A 19052-nucleotide genomic window follows, 5' to 3' on the forward strand; every position below is an offset into this window, starting at 1 on the left:
TTGTGTACTTTAAATTAGTGAATTTTATAGTACCTGAACTGTATCTCAATAAAGACATTTACAAAATTCAAAAAATAAAAAAGAATAAAAATGGTGTGTATGATATCATATGCAACAGTGAAAATCCTGAGGGCTTCAGCTATATCAAATATGTTTAATAGCAATAATTTATGCCATGGGTTTCTCTTATTTGTTGCTTAGATATCTGAAATGTTACAAATTAATAGGTATAAATGAACTTCAGGGACTCCACAAATGAGAAAACGATATCAAAAAGGTGAAATAACTCATCAGAATGTCATATAGCTTTGATAATAATTCAGGTAAAATGCAGGCATCTTTTTTAGGGGGGCATAGGACTTGTTTAAGAAGTAATAACAACTCAAGTATACACTGGAAGAGGATGAGATTTGGAGCTGGACTTCTTGAGTTTGCATTTTGATTGTGCTATTTACTATTGGTAGGGTCATAGCAGGTGCTCAAAAAATACTTATGACATAAATGGATTGAGAAACAGTTGCAATTTTTATTCTGGAAAAGTGAAACTTGGTTACTCATACTTCATGGGAACTCACGTGTGGAATAAATGAGTTAATGCATTTCAAGTAATGACTTTTATTGCATACCCACTGTTAGGAAATTATTTCATAATGGAAAATTACAGAGAAAACAGCAATCTACTTTCCTGATGAGGTACACAAATAACTCAAGTGCTACGAACAGTTCCCTGTTGCATCAGAAGACCCAAACAGGTGTTCTTTGGGGTCTTTTCCCATCTTGAAATTCAATCAAGCAGTTTTCTGTAGGAGGAGGCTGGCGTGCTCGCCATCTGGTGGCTACATGTGTAATTAGCAACATCTGCTCAACTGTCATTTTCCTCCTGAGTTTGCGACAAGATAAAACTCACTTCCGCTGCAAAATGTGTTGCTTCTCGGGAGACCATGTAGTGAGCTGAACACAGCATGGAGGTAGAATCTACTGGACCTGGTTTGATTATCACCATAATTTATTAGAGTGGAATCATGAAGTTGTCTGTGAAGTTAAATTAAAGCCTCTGGGAGAAGACATTACTTTGCCTACAAAGGTCCATATAGTCAAAGCTATGATTTTTCCAGTAGTTATGTACGGATGTGAGAGCTGGACAAAAAAGGCTGAGTGCTGAAGAACTGATAGCTTCGAACTTGGTGCTGAAGAAGACTCTTGAGAGTCCCTTGAACTGCAAGGAGATCAAACCAGTATATTCACTGGAAGGACTGACGCTGAAATTGAAGCTCCAATACTTTGGCCACCTGATGTGAAAAGCTGACTCATTGGAAAAGACCCTGATGCTGGGAAAGATTGAAGGCAGGAGAAGGGAACAATAGAGGATGAGATGGTTGGACGGCATCATTGACTCGATAGACATGAGTTTGAGCAAGCTTTTGGGGATGGTGAAGGACAGGGAAGCCTGGTGAAGGACAGGGAAGCCTGGCATGCAACAGTCCATGGGGTTGCAAAGAGTCAGACCTGACTGAGCGACTGAACAACAACCGGGAGAAGAAGAAAGTATTGTGAGACTTGTTTGTCCGTTTTGAGGCAGGGGTGGTGTGCCTGGTGCCTGTTTATAAGAGCTGGTTGTTAAATTTTCAGGATTCTGCAATTCAGGTGTTAAACATAGCCATTATTAAAAAAATAATTGTGTAAATATACACTGAAGTTATGAAAAAGGTAGCATATGCTCGAAACTCATGACTTCCTGATTATTCTACCACATCTGTCTATGCTGTTGAAGTTCTTTACCTCTATCGTGTCTGTGGTGGAAACCAGTAAAATATGGCATGTCTTCCCATCTTCCTGCTCAGTGGTCCTGAAATCTGCCATAGCGGAAGTATTTGCACCATAGAAACTGATGGAAGCTACAAATTAAGGTTTGCTCTATTGTTTGGTATTCTCATCTGTGATTTAAATGGTTGGACAAGAAGATAGACATTCGAGAATTTGTTTCTTGATGGAAGGGACGATGACGCAGATGAGATCTTTGAAATCAAACAAGTTGGGTTCTAATCTCACCCGTCCCCCCCATCACTGACTGAGTAATCTTGGGCAAATTATTTAAACGTTCTGGGCTTGTTTTCATGTCCATAAAGCACAGATCATGAAGTGTAGTTCCTTGGATGGTTAGGAGTAAATAAAATACACTTGTTTTCAATTAGCTCCTAGTCAGTTTGTGTTAAATATATGCAATACTCTTTGTTTATGAAATACGGTTATGACAATCAACACTTTTGGAAACAAAGCATTGGTGTAATATTATGTAATTAAAACATAGACTCTGGAAAAAATTGGACAAAACCTGGCCTCTTTGCGGTATTTATGATGTCGAAGAGTTTTATAATATTAATATATGAAAGTGAACCACTGGAATTTCATGCCCTGATGATTAATTATAGAAGCATCCAAAGAAGAAATGATCCAAGTGGCTAGTGTATATTTCATAAGGCCTATTCTGAGAAACCTTTTTGAGTTTTTTGAGAAAGTCTGTGGAAACTTTCAGAAATTAATTTCAGCAGTAAATTGCTGAAACCACTCTTGGGGTTGAGTGGAGTGGGATTAAGTTAGGCAAAGCCTGGGATGTGGGAGGGACCTGCTGACTTTAACAGCTCCTCAAGTAATGTTGGAAAGTGCAATTTCTTAGGAACATCTATGTCAACAGCTGCACCTTGGGGCTTAGTAACAGGTGTGGGATAGAAGTCTCTTTCTAAACAATCCCAGGAGACATCTTTTTGGCTGAACTCAGTGTCTCAGGGAGTGGAGGCAAGGTGGGTAGGCAGGGTGAAGGGAAGGACCAAGGCTTCAGAGGCAATGGGGTGGGTGAGCAGTGGAGTGGGTGGATTTGCATGTATGAACCATACCCATGGATGCACAAAATGCTAGAGGCCATTGTGTTCTACCGTATTTCTACAGATGGGATATTAAGGGCTAGTGTGTGTGTATGTGTGCACGTTCAGTCACCTGATCGTGTCCTACTCTTCACGACCCCATGGACAGTAGCCTGCCAGGCTCCTCTGTCCTTGGAATTTTCGAGGCAAGAATACTGGAGTGGGTTGCCATTTCCTACTCCAGGGGATCTTCCCAACCCAGGGATCGAACATGCATCTCTTGTGTCTCCTGCATTGGCAGGGGGATTCTTTACCACTGTGCCACCTGGGAAACCCCAGGAAAATCATTTGCCTAGATTTATAACTGAGCAGGATCTTATGGGACTTTCCACCATATCCTCTGCTTTAGCTCCTCTCTGAAGGCCCTGGAGAGCAGTATTTGATGCATGTTTCTTGAGTTGTTTTACCGATGCTAAAACCCCCGCCAAAGAGAAGATGTTAACTACTTGATGACCATGAGCACAACCGCAGGCTTCCTCAGGACTGATGATGTCCTCCCTCACCTGGCTTTTGAAAGTGCTTTGCCAAAACCCTTTGGGGAGCTCAGGGTTTTTTAGATCGTGAGCCACCCAGCTCCTTTCATGGCCCTGCAATAAACCTTCCTCCGTTCCAAATGCCACCATTTTGGTCTGTGTGGCCTCACTGTGCGTTGGGCACATGAGCTTGCACTAACAAGTTCACATCACAAGCAGAGATGGTTCCAGAAGCAGTTGGGTTTCTTGGCTTGCCCCTTGCAGGCCCCCACCTACTGGGAACTCGTGGCTAAGCGTCACAGGCTGATCTCTTGGTGGTCCTGTGACCCCCGACAATACTTATCTGATACACTTTTATTAACATGGGCTAATTTTTAGAGTTACCGTAGGGTTTACCACGCATCTACTATGTGCTCTGCATGGTGCTATATGTTTGCTGCAGGGAAAACAATGTGCAGAAAAGTTTGATCTTTAAGGTTAAGGAATTTATTTTTATATTCATCAGTAACAGATTTACTGTGTTTGCTCAGCACCGAACTAGATCAAGCATGATTTCAGCCTACACAGAGAGCCAGAGAGATATTCCAGGGCAGGGAGAAGGGCAAGAATAAGTGAGGGAGGAAAGACTTGTGGAAGTCATTAGTTCGGTCCAGTATCCCTTCATCGAGGGTCCATCACGTGTCAACACCTATGCTAGAGGATTTGTGTCAGTTAGTACCTTACGAGAGACAGGGATCTGATGATTTAGGAGCATTTCCTCCCTTTCAGAGAGGAAACTTCGAGAGCTTAAGTTCTTTGTAGATATTTGTGAAGTCGTAAAACTGGCATTTGAACCCAGGAGTCCTTGTCCCCAGATCCAACCTGCAGGCAACCACATTTTGGCTTAATATTTAACCTTCCCTGAGGTCACTGTCTCCCACCTCAGCTCTATGTGCCCTGCTTTGGCAATCAGCCCTAGGACTCACAGTTCTCCTGTTGTGGCACAATTAAGGATTGTATTGAGTTCCCACAGTGGAGACCTGACCAGGTGGGTCCTTGTGGTCTAAGGTCTTCTGTGCCCTGGCACAAAGTGATTTTGAATAAAGTACACTTCTACCCTGGTAGTTATCACATGGTGTTGTAACTGCCTTGTTTTTAACTCTTCTATTTGTGGCTTCTTTATTGCTCTCTATTGAAATGTGTGTTTGTTACATGAGCGCTTATCTAACACTTTTCTTTTTCTCTGTGTGACGGTGAGACAAAGTATTGTCCTGTAGTTCAACATCTATAACATTACAACATGTATAACATTAGCTTTGAACTGATCTTGTATCAATGTGTCTATCACTTTTTTTTTTCTTCCTTCCTTCCTTTTTTTTTTTTTTTTGCTTTGAGCCTGAACAGGAATATGATTTCTATCACTTTTGAGCCCCTGTTTGTGTCTGAAATAAACTTAAATCTAAAATGGTGGTAGGAGGATAATCTTAAATTTATTTAAGGTTTCTAGGTCTGTGGGCTAAAGCTTGTGTTTTTTGTTAAGGATATAATCTATAGGAAGGCAAATTCCATCCTCTTTGTGATGTTTTGTGTCACCGTGTTCTGCCCCTAGAGGACAGTATCATCCATCAATTCCTGTCTTTTGTGCTAAAACCTTGTATGCTGCTGCTGCTGCTGCTAAGTCGCTTCAGTCGTGTCCGACTCTGTGCGACACTACGGACAGCAACCCACCAGGCTCCCCTGTCCACAGGATTCTCCAGGCAAGAATACTGGAGTGGGTTGCCATTTTCTTCTCTGAAAACCTTGCCAAATTTGTGCTAAGTGCTGTACTGAGTTACTTCAGCTGTGTCCAACCCTGCTCATCCCTGTGGACTGTAGCCTTTCAGGCTCCTCCAGGCTCCATGGGATTCTCCAGGCAAGAATACTGGAGTTTGGTGAGTGAGAAATCATTTAGGGAGTTTGCAGAAAAAATTTTAGATACTAGCAAATATAGTAAAACCCTGGAAACATTGCCATATTCACAAAAGACTGGGCTCTGGTCTAGGATGGGACTGCTTGCTCTGTGACCTTATGTGAGCCCCTTCTCTTGCCAAGCCTCTTGGCATAAGATGAGGGGGTAGATTCGGATTAACTCAAAACTCTTTGGCATCTAAATTTGACAAAAAGCAAACTGGTAGAAAGGTCTTTTGATGGCATTATATGGAATTCTATTGTACTTCTTTTTAACCAAGCTCATGTTTCTGGATATACAGGTTCAGCCACCTGTGTGTAATTCCCTCTTTCTTTTCATGGATAGTTTATCGTATTTTGTTATAAATTCATTCTTATATATGACATGCTTTTCACCTCTAAGGAAATTGGTTTAGAGTTTGGGCTTGGTTCACATGGAAGGCAAAGAAACTCATTTTAGCCTCCTTTCTGCTTAGCGTTAAGAAGCTAAGCCACTTAGAGTTGATCCGTGTTGTTGTGCAGCAGAAACCAACACAACATTGTAAAGCAATTATCCTCCAATTTAAAAAAAGAAAAAAAGAGAGAGAAGCTAAACCACACCACTTTTCAATATTACAGCTATCCTCATTTAAAAAGAGAGAGTTTCTTCTGCCTCTATAGCTAATGCTAATTAATGGTTCATCACAACTCCCTGAGAAGGGAATGGTTACCACTCCAGTATTTGTGGCTGGAAAAATCCAGGGGCAGAGGAGCTTGGTGGGGTGCAGTCCATGGGGTCGCGAAAGGTCAAACATGACTAAGCAACTAACACTTTCACAACCAACTTACACTGTATGAATACTTTGCCCCCAAATAAACTTTTATCCATTTTTAGGAGTGAATAAAAGAAGCCAAGCTTCAGGGAAGATAAGTTCTTGAAATCTGACAGTTTCCAGATAATGTCAGAATATGATTTCAAGAAAAATAATATGAAATGTACATTAACATAAATCTATAACTGCTCAACTTGATGAAAAATATCACCAAAAAACTCTGCCATGACTGAACCACCCAATATGTTTTTCTCGATGACATTTTGTGAGAATGAATAAATTATCTGAGAATGTGTTTGCATCAAACATACAGAATTTTGTAATAAACACATAAATCATTCAAGCATTTTCCAGAAAGATGACTGATCCAAAAAATGAGGATATTCATATTACTTTTCTCCCTTCCAGCTTCTTTCTCAGTACAGTCCCTTAGAGCTCTGGATAGTAATACAAAACCATCAATTATAGAAGTGTAGGAACAGAAGACACAAAGAAAATTACTCTCATTGAAGAAGATTTCCATGCAACTTACAAGCTGAACTTCTGTGAGCTTTGTTTTCACTGAGGTCCCCTCTGCAGTTTACACTGGGGTCTACTTTTGAAAAGGGGCTTCCCAGGTGGTCCTAGTTGTACAAAGCCCGCCTTCCAATGCAGGAGATGTAAGAGGCATGGATTCAACCCCTGGGTTGGGAAGATCCCCTGGAGGAGGGCATGGCAACTCACTCCAATATTCTTGCCTGGAGAATCCCAGGGACAGAGGAGCCTGGTGGGCTACAGCCCATGGGGTCGTAAAGAGTCAAATATGACTGAAGTGACTTAGCATGCATGCACTAGTTTTACAAAAACAGCTATATTTTTCAGCCATGGTACCCGGATACCAGTCATCATCCCCTATAAAACTGGCAGGACAAACTTAACTCTGAAAGATGTGTTCTTGTTGTACTCCTTGAGGAATTGCTTTACTCTTTTCTTACTTGGGGCAATTGATGCTTTTTCACATGAAAAAGCAGGCTCTCCCTTTTTTGCATAGACTACTGGGAAGATTGAGGCAAACTAGTAGCTTAATTTTAATAGAATGCAATGACTTGTGCCTTAGGATCCCGAATTTCATATTTACCTTTGTCTGTCTCTATATTTCCTATGATTTAAAACCTTTTCTGCTATACCATGCAAGTTTTTGTTAACTACTCCAACAGTTGTGAGCTAAGGTGAAGTATAAATAAATAGATGAATGAATAGTTGTGATTTGTGATTTATAATGAGAAATGTATATTTGGTCTTCATCTCTGTGTCTGGCACAGAGCTCCTAAATCCTTTGGAATTTCCTAAGTGATGAGAGCTATCTAAGCGTCTTTTGTTATGTTAAGGAGATTATTTGTAGATCCTACCTAAGGATGGGGGCTGGTGGCCAGTGGAGCTGACCATGTGATTGGAGGGTTGAAACTTACAGTCCCCCAAATCTAAACCTAGCCCTACTTCTAGGAAGCAGGGAGTGGCTTGAGATTGAGTTCAGTCACCAACGGCCAATGATGTAATCAACCGTGCCTACGTAATGAAGCCTCCACAAACTCCCAAGAGTTTGAAGCTTCCAGGTTGGTGAACACACAGAGCTTCAACACATGGAAGCTCCCTGACTTTTCCCAATACCTCCCTTCTGTGTCTCTTCCACTTCACTGTTCCTGGGTTACATCCTTTTATTGATACATTGGCAATTTAGTAAGTAAGATGTTTCTTTGAGTTATGTGAGCCACTCTAACAAAGTAGTTGAACCCAAGGCAGGGGTGGATGGAACCTTCAGTCTATAGACGCGCAGGTGACAATCTGGGCTCATGACAGTATCTGCAGTGGTGGTGAGGTGCGGTCTGGTAGGACCGAACCCTTAACTTGTTCATCTGATGCTGTCTCTGGGTGGACAGTGCCAGAACTTGATTGAATTGTAGGACACCCACCTGGTGTCCAGAGAATTGCTTGATGATGTGTGGGTGGGAGAACTAACCCCTATGGACGTTGGAATTGGTATTAGAACCATCTGGATTGTCACACAGACATATTAATATATGCAGAATGGTGGTCAAAGAAGATTCTGCCATCAAAGAAATGAAACTTCATGTCTACAGTGAACTATTAAAAAAAGAGAAGAATTGTGAAACCCATTTCTTACCTTTCTCCCCAGGACTCAGGGCTTCCCTTGTGGCTCAGCTGCTAAAGAATCTGCCTGCGATGCAGGAGACCTGGGTTCGATCCCTGGGTTGGGAAGATCCCTTGGAGAAGGAAAAGGCTACCCACTCCCATATTCTGGCTTGGAGAATTCCATGAACTGCATAGTCCATGGGGTCGCAAAGAGTCGGACATGACTGAACGACTTTCACTTTCACTTTCCAGGACTCATTTCTCCATAAATGGCTATGAAGGTTCTATTATGACTTAGAACCTCTGTATATATCAAATGATTATGGTCTGCTTTGAGGTCCCTCTGTGCTCTGCGCTCTGGGCCCTTTCTCTGTCAGGCAGGAAAAAACTGCTATATAATTCATGTCTTCTAAGGGCTAGCAATACTAATACATCAGTTACTGAAGGAACGCTCTAAATCAAGTGCTATGTACATCAAAGGCATTTCCATGTTCTTGGACTCAAGAGGAATAGGAAAGCTTCCCTATTTGGGACGGTTTAAAGGGGTCTAGAGGGCAGATAGACAGGGATCAGTCAGGCTATGGAAGATGGAGAGGAGAGATAGGGCAGGGAACAGCCCTTGTCCCCTGCTTCTGCTTATGCAGTTCGACTGAAGAGTCATAAAAGCCCTGGCGACCTCACATTTCAAGAGGAGGAAAGTAAAGGCTTTGAAAGGTTAGGTGCCTCACTTAAGGTCACACAGCCAGGGCGTGGCACAGCCAGGGCGCCAGCCGCTCTCCTTGCTCCTTCCGCCTCGCTTCCCTTTGTGGGCATCGTCTCTTGTGCCTCCAGGTCCATTGCTCATCTGGTCCATTCTGTTCCACCTACGCTCAATCTTGGGCACCAACCAGCAGAGGCAAACTGGCCCTGTGGTTTCTGGTTGGGTTTGGCCATTGGGAAGTCCCAGCAGGAGACAAGACGGAGCTTGGAGAGGGAGGTTGGGGCGTGTATTCCATTCATTCCCACCCTGGGAGGAAAGTAAGGAAAGTGAAGTCGCTCAGTCGTGTCTGACTCTTCGCGGCCCCATGGACTGTAGCTTCCCAGGCTCCTCTGTCCATGGGATTTTCCAGGCAAGAGTACTGGAGTGGGTTGCCATTTCCTTCTCCAGGAGATCTTCCTGACCCAGGGATCAAACCTGGATCTCCTGACAGTTTACTGTCTGAGCCACCAGCCACATGGGCTGGTGATGTCCCTCAAAAACGGCCACTGCTCCTCTCAAGGTGGTGAGCGCCTTCTTGTTTCCTGTGGCTGTCCCCTCATCTCTGGGTTTAGGAGTGGTAATAATGTCACTGCTACTGGCCCCAGTGCCTGCATCATCCCACACTCTTCCCCAACACCTCACATACCTTAGTAAACAGTTTCTTTACAAATAAACCTCTTTAAATTATCCTAACTTGGACGTGCCATCTCTTCCCTCTTAGGACTCTAATAATTGCACTTTCCCATTAAAGAAAATTTGATGTTAGTAATACGTTACAGAATATAGCATAAGACACATAAAAGATGAATTTGATATTTTTAAGTTACTGGGAAATGTAAATCATGGGGCTGTCATCTTTTCCAAGTGGACATTGTAAAAGAAGAAGGGGACATTGGGGAAAGTGATGAGAGAAGCTATAATGTATAGGATTCAATTAAATTACTGTAGCTATCCTCCATTTGTGCTTCTAGCAGTACTGAAATTGATTGTTTCTTTTCAGTTTCTTACCTGTTTCTTCATCTCCAAATTGAGTTGCTTTGCCTAAAGCTTTAAAATCTGTTTTCATATTAATTAATCAAACATTTTAAAATTAGATGTCTATCTTTCAATTTTACAAGGATATGCTTAGAGGAATAACTTAGCTATGTATTTGAGGCAAGAAATATATGTTTCAAAACAATTTCTTTCCAGATTGTACAACATGGAATATGACTTTTCACAGTCAACTTTCTCATTAATAAGGTAAGGTGATAAAAAGGCATAAGATGTGAGAGAGTCTTTCCAAAATTAGAAAACCTTATTAGATGAAGGTTAATTTAATAGATAACCTTGTTCAGAAAAATCTAAAAATATACAGATATATTTCAAACTTTGTGATTTGACTTTACCTTTAACATGTTGTTTTCTGATATCCTTGGAAATGGGTTTTTCCACCTGTAGAAGACAATGCATTACAATTATCTCTTAAATTGCGACTATTCCGTTTCATGACCTGCCACTCGGTATGGTTAGATCCCTTAGGTTATGAGTCCAGGACACATCATTCTAACAGATCACCCTGTGTGTATTGTTGGCAACTATTCAACGTGTGTAAATACCACCATGCCAGTGACGAGCGTAGGGGCCTCAGGTGGTAATTCGGTATAAAAAATATTTGGTTTGAGAATCAATCCTGCCTCTTATTGCTGTGAAACTTTGGAAAGGCATTTACCATATTATGAGCCTTAGATTTTTTTCCCATCTTTTTTAATAGGGAAAATTTTGTTCATGTCAATTCATGTCATTGAGTTATTGTGAAGATCAATATACATGATCAAGTCCATGAAAGGGACTGAGCAGGCAGATCAAAGTGTAGCCTTGTGTAAATGCCCTTGTTGGGATTTCACCTTCATCATGTGCTGGCTATGAGAAGGTGGCCAGTCATTTAACTTTCTAAACCTCAGTTTCCTCAGCTGTGAAATGGAGGTAATAGAAGAACTGACACTTCACAAGGATGGCAGAACTACACGAGATAGGCTATGTGCCTAGAACAGGAAATAACACCAGTCAAGCTGAAGAATGGTTAGCTGTCATTGTTAATTGTATTAAAGGCATTGGTAGGACTTCCCTCGTGGTCCAGTGGTCAAGACTTTGTCTTCCAATGCAGGGGCTGTGGGTTTGATCCCTGGTAGAGGAGCTCAGATCTCACATGCCTCATGGCCATAACACAGAAGCAATACCGTAACAAACGCAATAAAGACTTAAAAAAAAATGGTCCACATAATAAAAAGAGAAATCACCACTTAAAAAAGCTAAAGGCAGAGTTGAGTATTAAGGGCTTGCTGAATAATCTTTAGATGTGAGGGTGAAGGAGGTGCTGTGTGTTAGTAGCTCAATCTTGTCTGACTCTTTGTGACCCCACAGACTGTAGCCTGCCAGGCTCCTCTGTCCATGGGGTTCTCCAGGCAAGAATACTGGAGTGGGTTGCCATTCTCTTCTCTAGAGGATCTTACCGAACAAGGGATTGAACCCAGGTCTCCTGCACTGCAGGCACATTCTTTACCATTTGAGCTACAGGGAATCTTGAAGAAGGTGAGAGAGACATACTAATGATGCCCAATGCCTTGGAAAGCCTTTACGCCTAGGTCAGTATTGGGGTCTATGACGTTTATTTTTATGTGTCAGATTGACAGGGTCACAGGGTATCCAGATGTTTGGTGAAACCTTATTTCTGGGTGTGTCTGTGGAAGTGATTCTGGATGAGATTATAATTTGGATCAGCGGACTGAGTAAGGCCGATTGCCTTCCGCAAAGCCAGTGGGCATCTTTCAGTCCAGGGAGGGCATGAATAAAATAAAAAGGGAGGGGAAAAGAGAGTTTGCTCTCTCTGCCTGACTGTTGACTCGGGTCGTTGCTCTTCTCCTGCCCTTGATGACTGAGGTTTACATCCCTGCTTCTCTCGGTGCCTGTGCCTTTGGACTTGAGCTGGAAGTTAGAGGCCACCGGCATTCCTGGTCTTCAGCTTTCAGATGGCAGATTGTGGGAACCTGAGCCTCCATAATCACTAATTTATTTATATGTATACATCTATATGCCTATGTGTGTCGAGTTCTATCCTATCTTTCTATCCATCTGTGTATCTATTTTATCAATCTACTGGGGGCTTTCCAGGTGTCTCAGTGGTAAAGAACCCACTTGCAATGCAGGAGACACAGGAGATGGGGGCTCGCTCCCTGGGTGGGAAGATATACCCTGGGGAAGGAAATAGCAACCTGTTCTAGCATTTTTGCCTGGGAAATCCCATGGACAGAGAATCCTTGTGGGATACAGTCCAGAAAGTCACAAAGAGTCTGACATGATTGAGTATTCACACGTCTATCTATTAATATCTATCTCTATCTATCTATTATCTACCTACCTACTGCTTGTACTTCTAGAGAACCCTGACTAATATAGAGTTTTTGCAGTATACTTTATTGCTGCCAAGTTGAGGTGGTCAAGGTGAAGGGGAGGGAGGGTCATTGAACCCCCTGTTGCCTGTTACGTCTTGATGGTCAAAGTCCGCCTCTTTTCCTCTGTGGGACACTGGACCACATAATTCTGCCTACACATGATGTGGCTCTTCTGCTGGTCAATATAGTAAAGCATCAGGTATGGTTTCGGTTTTGTTATTGCTGTGGCTTCCTTCATCACATCCTCAGCTTTCAGTTCCTCCAGGGAGACCCCACTGAAGCTGGTGTGCTGGAGGGTTTTTGTCAAGTTCTTGTTGCATCCTCAGCTTTCAATCTTCCCTGTGCACCTGCCCAAGAGAGAGGGTCTCTCCCAATGCTCTTCCTACCTCCTATTGCTAGCCTGGAGCAGGGGAGAGTCTCCATGGTCTCTGTCTTGCTGGGCCCCGCATGATTAGGGTGTTAGGGATCAGGCTTCCTTAGTGCCTGCTCTTCTCCCCTTTGCTGGCCAAATTCTATTTTTAAAAATTAATTTTTAAATGAAGTATCAATCCTAAAGGATATCAACCCTGAATACTCATTGGAAGGACTGATGCTGAAGCTGAAGCTCCAATACTTTGGCCAACTGATGCAAAGTGCCGACTCACTGGAAAAAACCCTGATGCTGGGAAAGATTGAGGGCAGGAGGAGAAGGGGGTGACAGAGGATGAGATGGTTGGATGGCATCACCAATTCAACGGACATGGATTGGGCAAACTCTGGGAAATGGTGAAGGATCGGGAAACCTGGTGTGCTGCAGTCCATGGGGTCACAAAGAGTTGGACATGACTGAGCGACTGAACAACAACAACAATAGGTAGTTTACAATGTTGTGCCAATCTCTGCTGTATGGCAAAGACTCAGTTATACACCTATATGCATTCTGTTTTAATATTCTTTTCCATTATGGTTTATAACAGGAAAGAAAGTGAAGTCGCTCAGTCGTGTCTGGCTCTTTGTGACCCCATGGACTGTAGCCTACCAGGCTTCTCCATCCATGGGATTTTCCAGGCAAGAGTACTGGAGTGGGTTGCCATTTCCTTCTCCAGGAGATCTTCCTGACTCAGGGATTGAACCCAGGTCTCCCGCATTGTAGGCACATGCTTTACCATCTGAGCCATTAGGGAAGTCCTTATAACCGGATGTTGAATATATTTCCCTGTGCTGTACATTAGGACCTTGTTGTTGATCCATTCTAAATGTAATAGCTTGCATCTACCAACCCCAAACTCCCAGTCCATCCCCCTCTCTCCCCACCCCCCTTGGCAACCACAAGTCTGATCTCTGCGTCCGTGAGTCTATTTCTGTTTTGTAGATAGGTTCATTTGAGGCCTGTTTTAGATTCCACATACAAGTGATATCATATGGTGTTTTTCTTTCTCTTTCTGACTTACTTCACTTAGGACGATAATCCCTAGTTGTAGCTGGCCATGTTCCATTTTGTGTCTTTGGACATTTGGATCCATTTTGCTCTTTTGCACGAGAGAGTTTTTTGGCTGCATCTTCTCCAGAGGGACCTACACTTTGACGGTATTGGCATAGGATCCCAGGCCTAGAAGTATTTTATGCCCCTCTCCAGGGCTATTCTCATTTTCTATCAAATACAGCTTTTCTAACGTCTACTACATACCTGTAACAATGCTAGATTATGCGGGGATGAAGAAGAATGAGAGGTTAGATGCAAAAGGTGGAATCATATGGATGCAGTTCTGAGTTTACAGCATATTATAACACAGGTTTCATTATAACAGAAGTTTTTCAACCTCGGCACCATTGAGAGTTGGGGCAGGGCAATTTGCTGTGGGAGGCTGCCCTGTGCGTTTACAGGGTACTTAGCGGCATCCCTGCCCTCTGCCCACTAGATGTCAGCAACGTTCCCCAAGTCTTAACAACCAAAAATGTCGCCAGTCATCGTAAATATCCACTAGGGGGCAAGCCGTTCCCAGGAGAGAACCACTGATAACAATGCAATGTGTTATTGGTGTAGAAGACCGCTTTGCATCGCTTCCTGCAGAAGGCTTCTCAAAAGCCTCTGCTTGGTCTGAGTGATGCAGCTCCCTGCTCTTTGTATCTTGTGTCACCTCAGTCTTAACACCTTGTATTATTATTTCAAAACTGCCAATTTGGGCCACTGCCTCCTCCATTAGACTGTGGACACTGGCTCCCTTTTTTTTTTAAATCCCCATTGTTGAGCATAGTGCTTTGTACACAGCAAGTGCTCAATAAATGAAAAGATGGGCAATGGTTTAGTGCTTTAAGATAGTTGTAACCAGTCTAACGGGGCTTCCCAGACAGTGTTAGTGGCAAAGAACCTGTGTGCCAATGCAGGAGACATAATTATAGACTCAGGTCTGATCCCTGAGTCAGGAAGAATCAGAGACGGGCATGGCAACCCACTCCAGTATTCATAACTAGAGAATTCCATGGACAGAGGAGCCTGGTGGGCTACAGTCCACAGGGTTGCCAAGAATTAGACACAACTGAAGTGACATAGCATGCACGCATGCAATCAGTCTAAGGAATCAACATAAGAACCGGTTCCTATAAGGACTGTTGAAGATCCAATTCACAGATAGTTTAATCACCATGTAAATGTGCAAAACTAATTGGAATTAACTCCTGAGAATGAAGTTATAATAATAAAAAAGTCTGCTTACCATAAAAACTGTATTTTTCAAACATTGGTTATAAGAGCAAAACTCCCTTTTTTATTTGAATTGAGGCCAAGTCCTTATTGAATTAATTTATAAGACAACTTGCCTCCTGGCCAAAATTGTGCTCATGTCCCACCTCCTATTTCTCACAAGATTTCACTTGCTTTAATATATTGAAATTTTAGTTCCTCTTGTAAAGTGACCTAGCTAAAAGAAGAAATTTGTAACAAAAAACTACAAAGATAATATGAAAGGATATAAAGTAATAAGAATGGAGACTTAAATTCTGGCATAGTCGTTTAAGAAAAATCAAATGAGAATTATCATCTTTTAAGAAAGCATTCTTCTCATGAAAGTTTACTTCTGTGCAAAGAGGAATTATCAGTGGTTTTTAGGGAAAGAAAAGCTTAACTTTTTAGGTCAGAATTTTCTACTTTTTGTAACCAGACAAGAATTTGTGACTTTAGCCTCTGGCCCAGTGACTCTGAAATTCCTATTGTTCCCTCAATATGTTTCGTGCTTTAGAGATGAAGCTCCTGAAATGCCCTCTTCCCTGTCTAACAGTGCTCTGTTGGGGCCTGCCCCAGTTGTTCATCTCAGAGATAATTGCAAGTATTCACATGTATGGATGTGAGAGTTAGACTAGAAAGCTGAAGAATTGATGCTTTTGAACTGTGGTGTTGGAGAAGACTCTTGAGAGTCTCTTGGACTGCAAGGAAATCCAACCAGACCATCCTAAAGGAGATCAGTCTTGGGTGTTCATTGGAAGGACTGATGTTGAAGCTGAAACTCCAATACTTTGGCCACCTCATGCGAAGAGTTGACTCATTGGAAAAGACCTTGATGCTGGAGGGATTGGGGGCAGGAGGAGAAGGGGACGACAGAGAATGAGATGGATGGATGGCATCACCGACTCGACGGACGTGAGTTTGGGTGAACTCCGGGAGTTGGTGATGGACAGGGAGGGCTGGCAGGCTGCGGTCATGGGGTCGCAGAGTCGGACATGGCTGAGCGACTGAATTGACTGAATATGACAGCTCTGCAGGACAGACTAGAGAAAGTGTCCATGTGGACAGAGACCAAGCTGGGTCTTTTTGAATTATGTTTTTTTTCCAGGATACGACATCACCGACTCAATGGATGTGAGTTTGAGCAAGCTCCAGGAGGTGGTGAAGGACAGGGGAGCCTGGTGTGCTGCCGTCCAAGGGGTCGCAAAGAGTCAGACACGACTGAGCTGCTGAACAGCTACAATAGGATATAAGCCCCGTAGTGGAATTTCTGGGTCATATGGTAGTTCTATTTTTAGTTTTTCAAGAAAAATCCTTACTGTTCTGCATAGTGGCTGTATGGATTTACATTCCCACCAACAGTGCAAGAGAGTCCCAGTTTGGTGCTCTGTGGTAACATTTAGATTGGTGGGATTGGAGTGGGGAGGGGAGGGTTATATGTGTACATAGAGCTGATTCACTTAGCTGTATAGCAGAAACTAACACAATGTTTTAAAACGACTATATCCCATTAAAAAAAAAGAAATCAAACGGGGGAAAGAAGACTGCGTTTCTTTTCCTATTAATATTTCAAGCTGTGGAGGTGATTTAGTTGTTAAGTTGTGTCTGACTCTTTGCGACCCCATGGACTAGAGCCTGCCAGGCTCTGCTTTCCATGGGACTTCCCAGGCAAGAATATTGGAGTGGGTTACCATTTCCTTCTCTGGGGATCTTCCCGACCCAGGGATCGAACCTGGGTCTCCTCCATTGCAGGTGGATTCTTTTTACCAGCTGCGCCACCAAGGAAGCCTTCATATTTCAAGCTAGTCATATTTCCAATTTCAGTTCAAAGCACTGAGTTTGTTTGTCCATTTCCATTCACATCCTGTGTGCTGTGCTGAGTCATTTCAGTCATGTCCAACTCTGTGTGACCCCCATGGACTGTAGTCCACCAGGCTCCTCTGTCCACGGGATTCTCCAGGCAAGAAGACTGGAGTGCGGTTGCCATGTCCTCCTCCAGGGGATTTTCCAGACCAAGGGATTGAACCTGAGTATCTTGTGTCTCCTCACTGGTAGGCAGGTTCTTTACCACTAGTGCCGCCTGGAAGCTCTTCCATCCACGTGAGCAGTATGTACTGAGAACCTTTGACATAAAGCCACTGTGCTAGATGCTGGGGCTAAAATCAGCCCTGTGCTCACAGAGGTGTCATCTGGTAGCTGGCAGCTCTGTGCCCGGCACTGTGCTCTGTATGGATTATCATGAAAGCTATGAGATTGTATAGTTTAGACTGTAAAGGCTAAGAGAAGGTAAGTAACTGGCCCAAAGAAGCAGAGCTCAAAAAGTTGGAGCCATTAAAATGAGACTTATAACATTCATCTTGCAAGGTTATTTTAAGGATTAAATGTCATTCATTCATTCATTTATTCCCATCTTTCCTCAGAAAGACCTTTCCTGACTGCCTTGCTTTCATTCTATTTTCAAAGCTCATCACTTGATATATCGTCTTTGTATCTATTCTTTATCCATTTACATATCATAGGTCTCCACCCACTACATGTCAGTTTCATGAGAGCAGGGCCTTGGTGGTTTACTGCCGCATACTAGAGTGGATAATTGTGTCTGGTCCATGGCAGGCACCCAACATATGTTTCTTAAATGAATTTGTTGAGTGAATGATTAAAATGTTTAGCTTAGTATCTGTGTAAAGAGGAAGTGTTCAATATTTCATCCCTTATCTTGCTCTCCCAATCTCTATTGGCTGTGTTCTGTGTGAATGGCTTGGTAAAAATTGTAGTTTCCTTTTCTTGTCAATATTTAAAAGAAACCCTCTAGTTAAACGAGTAAACCATTTGCATAGATAATGCACAAGGATGAATGTGTTATAAATATTTAAGTGTGTTCACAGTCACTAATAAATGTGAAACAAATTTTAAAGAAGGAACAGCAAAATCTCTTTCTCTTTTTTAAAAATTATAATTAAAAAAATAATGCACAGTTTTGGAGAGAATTCTATGAGGTGGAAATTCTAATACAGGGCTTCTGCAGGGGGCTGGGGGGCGGGGACAGTAAATTGAAATGATTTTTCAGGGACCAGTTTCACAGTATGTACCGAAAGCCTTTAAAATATTTTCACTCAATGGTTAAATAAAATAATTAAAAATCTTATATGAGGAGTGAAGTATCTGTAAAGATTATGCTTATTAATGCTTGTTTTATGACATGGGACATAGTTGTATGACTGAAACAATGTGCAAAGGAAGGAAAACCAGTATATACTATACAACAAAGACTTCGTTGCATGAAATACATTAGCACAGAAAACATTGACATGAAATTTACCCAAATGTTATGACTGATAGCCTTGCAACCTCAGGGATGATTAATATGTATTTTGTGCAATGTTATTAAAAACAAAATACTATATGTGTTTAGAGCACTTACATTTACAAGATATTTTCAACAGCTTTTTGAAGTAAGCATGGCAGAGATTGTTACTCCTGTTTGGCTACTGGGTTTACAAAGAAAGAGGTTCAGAGAGGTTGACCTACAGTTGTCTCTTCATATCTGCCAGGGATTACTTCCAGCGTGCCCCTTGAATACCCAAATCTGTGGATGCTCAAGTCCTTCATATGAAATTGCAGAGTATTTGTAAATAACTTATGCATATCCTTCTGTATACAGTGAAAGCCTCAACGGCATGGGTTTGAACTGTGTGGGTCCGCTTATACTCAGATTTTTTCATCAAGTACATACTAAGGAACTACAAAATACTTGGTTGGTTGAATTATCTCCAGATTACTTGTAATACCTAATACAATGTCAGTGCTATGTAAATAGTTTCTGGCATGTGGTAAATTCAAGTTTTGCTTCTTGGAATTTAATGGAATTTTTTTTTTTTTAATCCTCGATTGAATCTACAGATGGGGAACTGACAGATATGGAGGA

General features: G+C 42.2%; 1 protein-coding gene across 2 annotated transcripts in view; it reads right to left on the reverse strand.

The window, feature by feature from the left end:
- Positions 1 to 19052, reverse strand: part of CLNK (cytokine dependent hematopoietic cell linker) — a 208312-nt gene that overhangs the window by 63806 nt on the left and 125454 nt on the right. For both annotated transcript variants that reach the window (XM_002688459.6, XM_059887816.1), the window contains exon 8: positions 10387 to 10432. In XM_002688459.6, coding sequence (XP_002688505.2) covers positions 10387 to 10432 — 46 coding nt within the window. The remainder of the gene's footprint in view (positions 1 to 10386; positions 10433 to 19052) is intronic.

The sequence above is a fragment of the Bos taurus genome, chromosome 6, assembly GCF_002263795.3.
Source record: "Bos taurus isolate L1 Dominette 01449 registration number 42190680 breed Hereford chromosome 6, ARS-UCD2.0, whole genome shotgun sequence".
NCBI lineage: Eukaryota > Metazoa > Chordata > Mammalia > Artiodactyla > Bovidae > Bos > Bos taurus.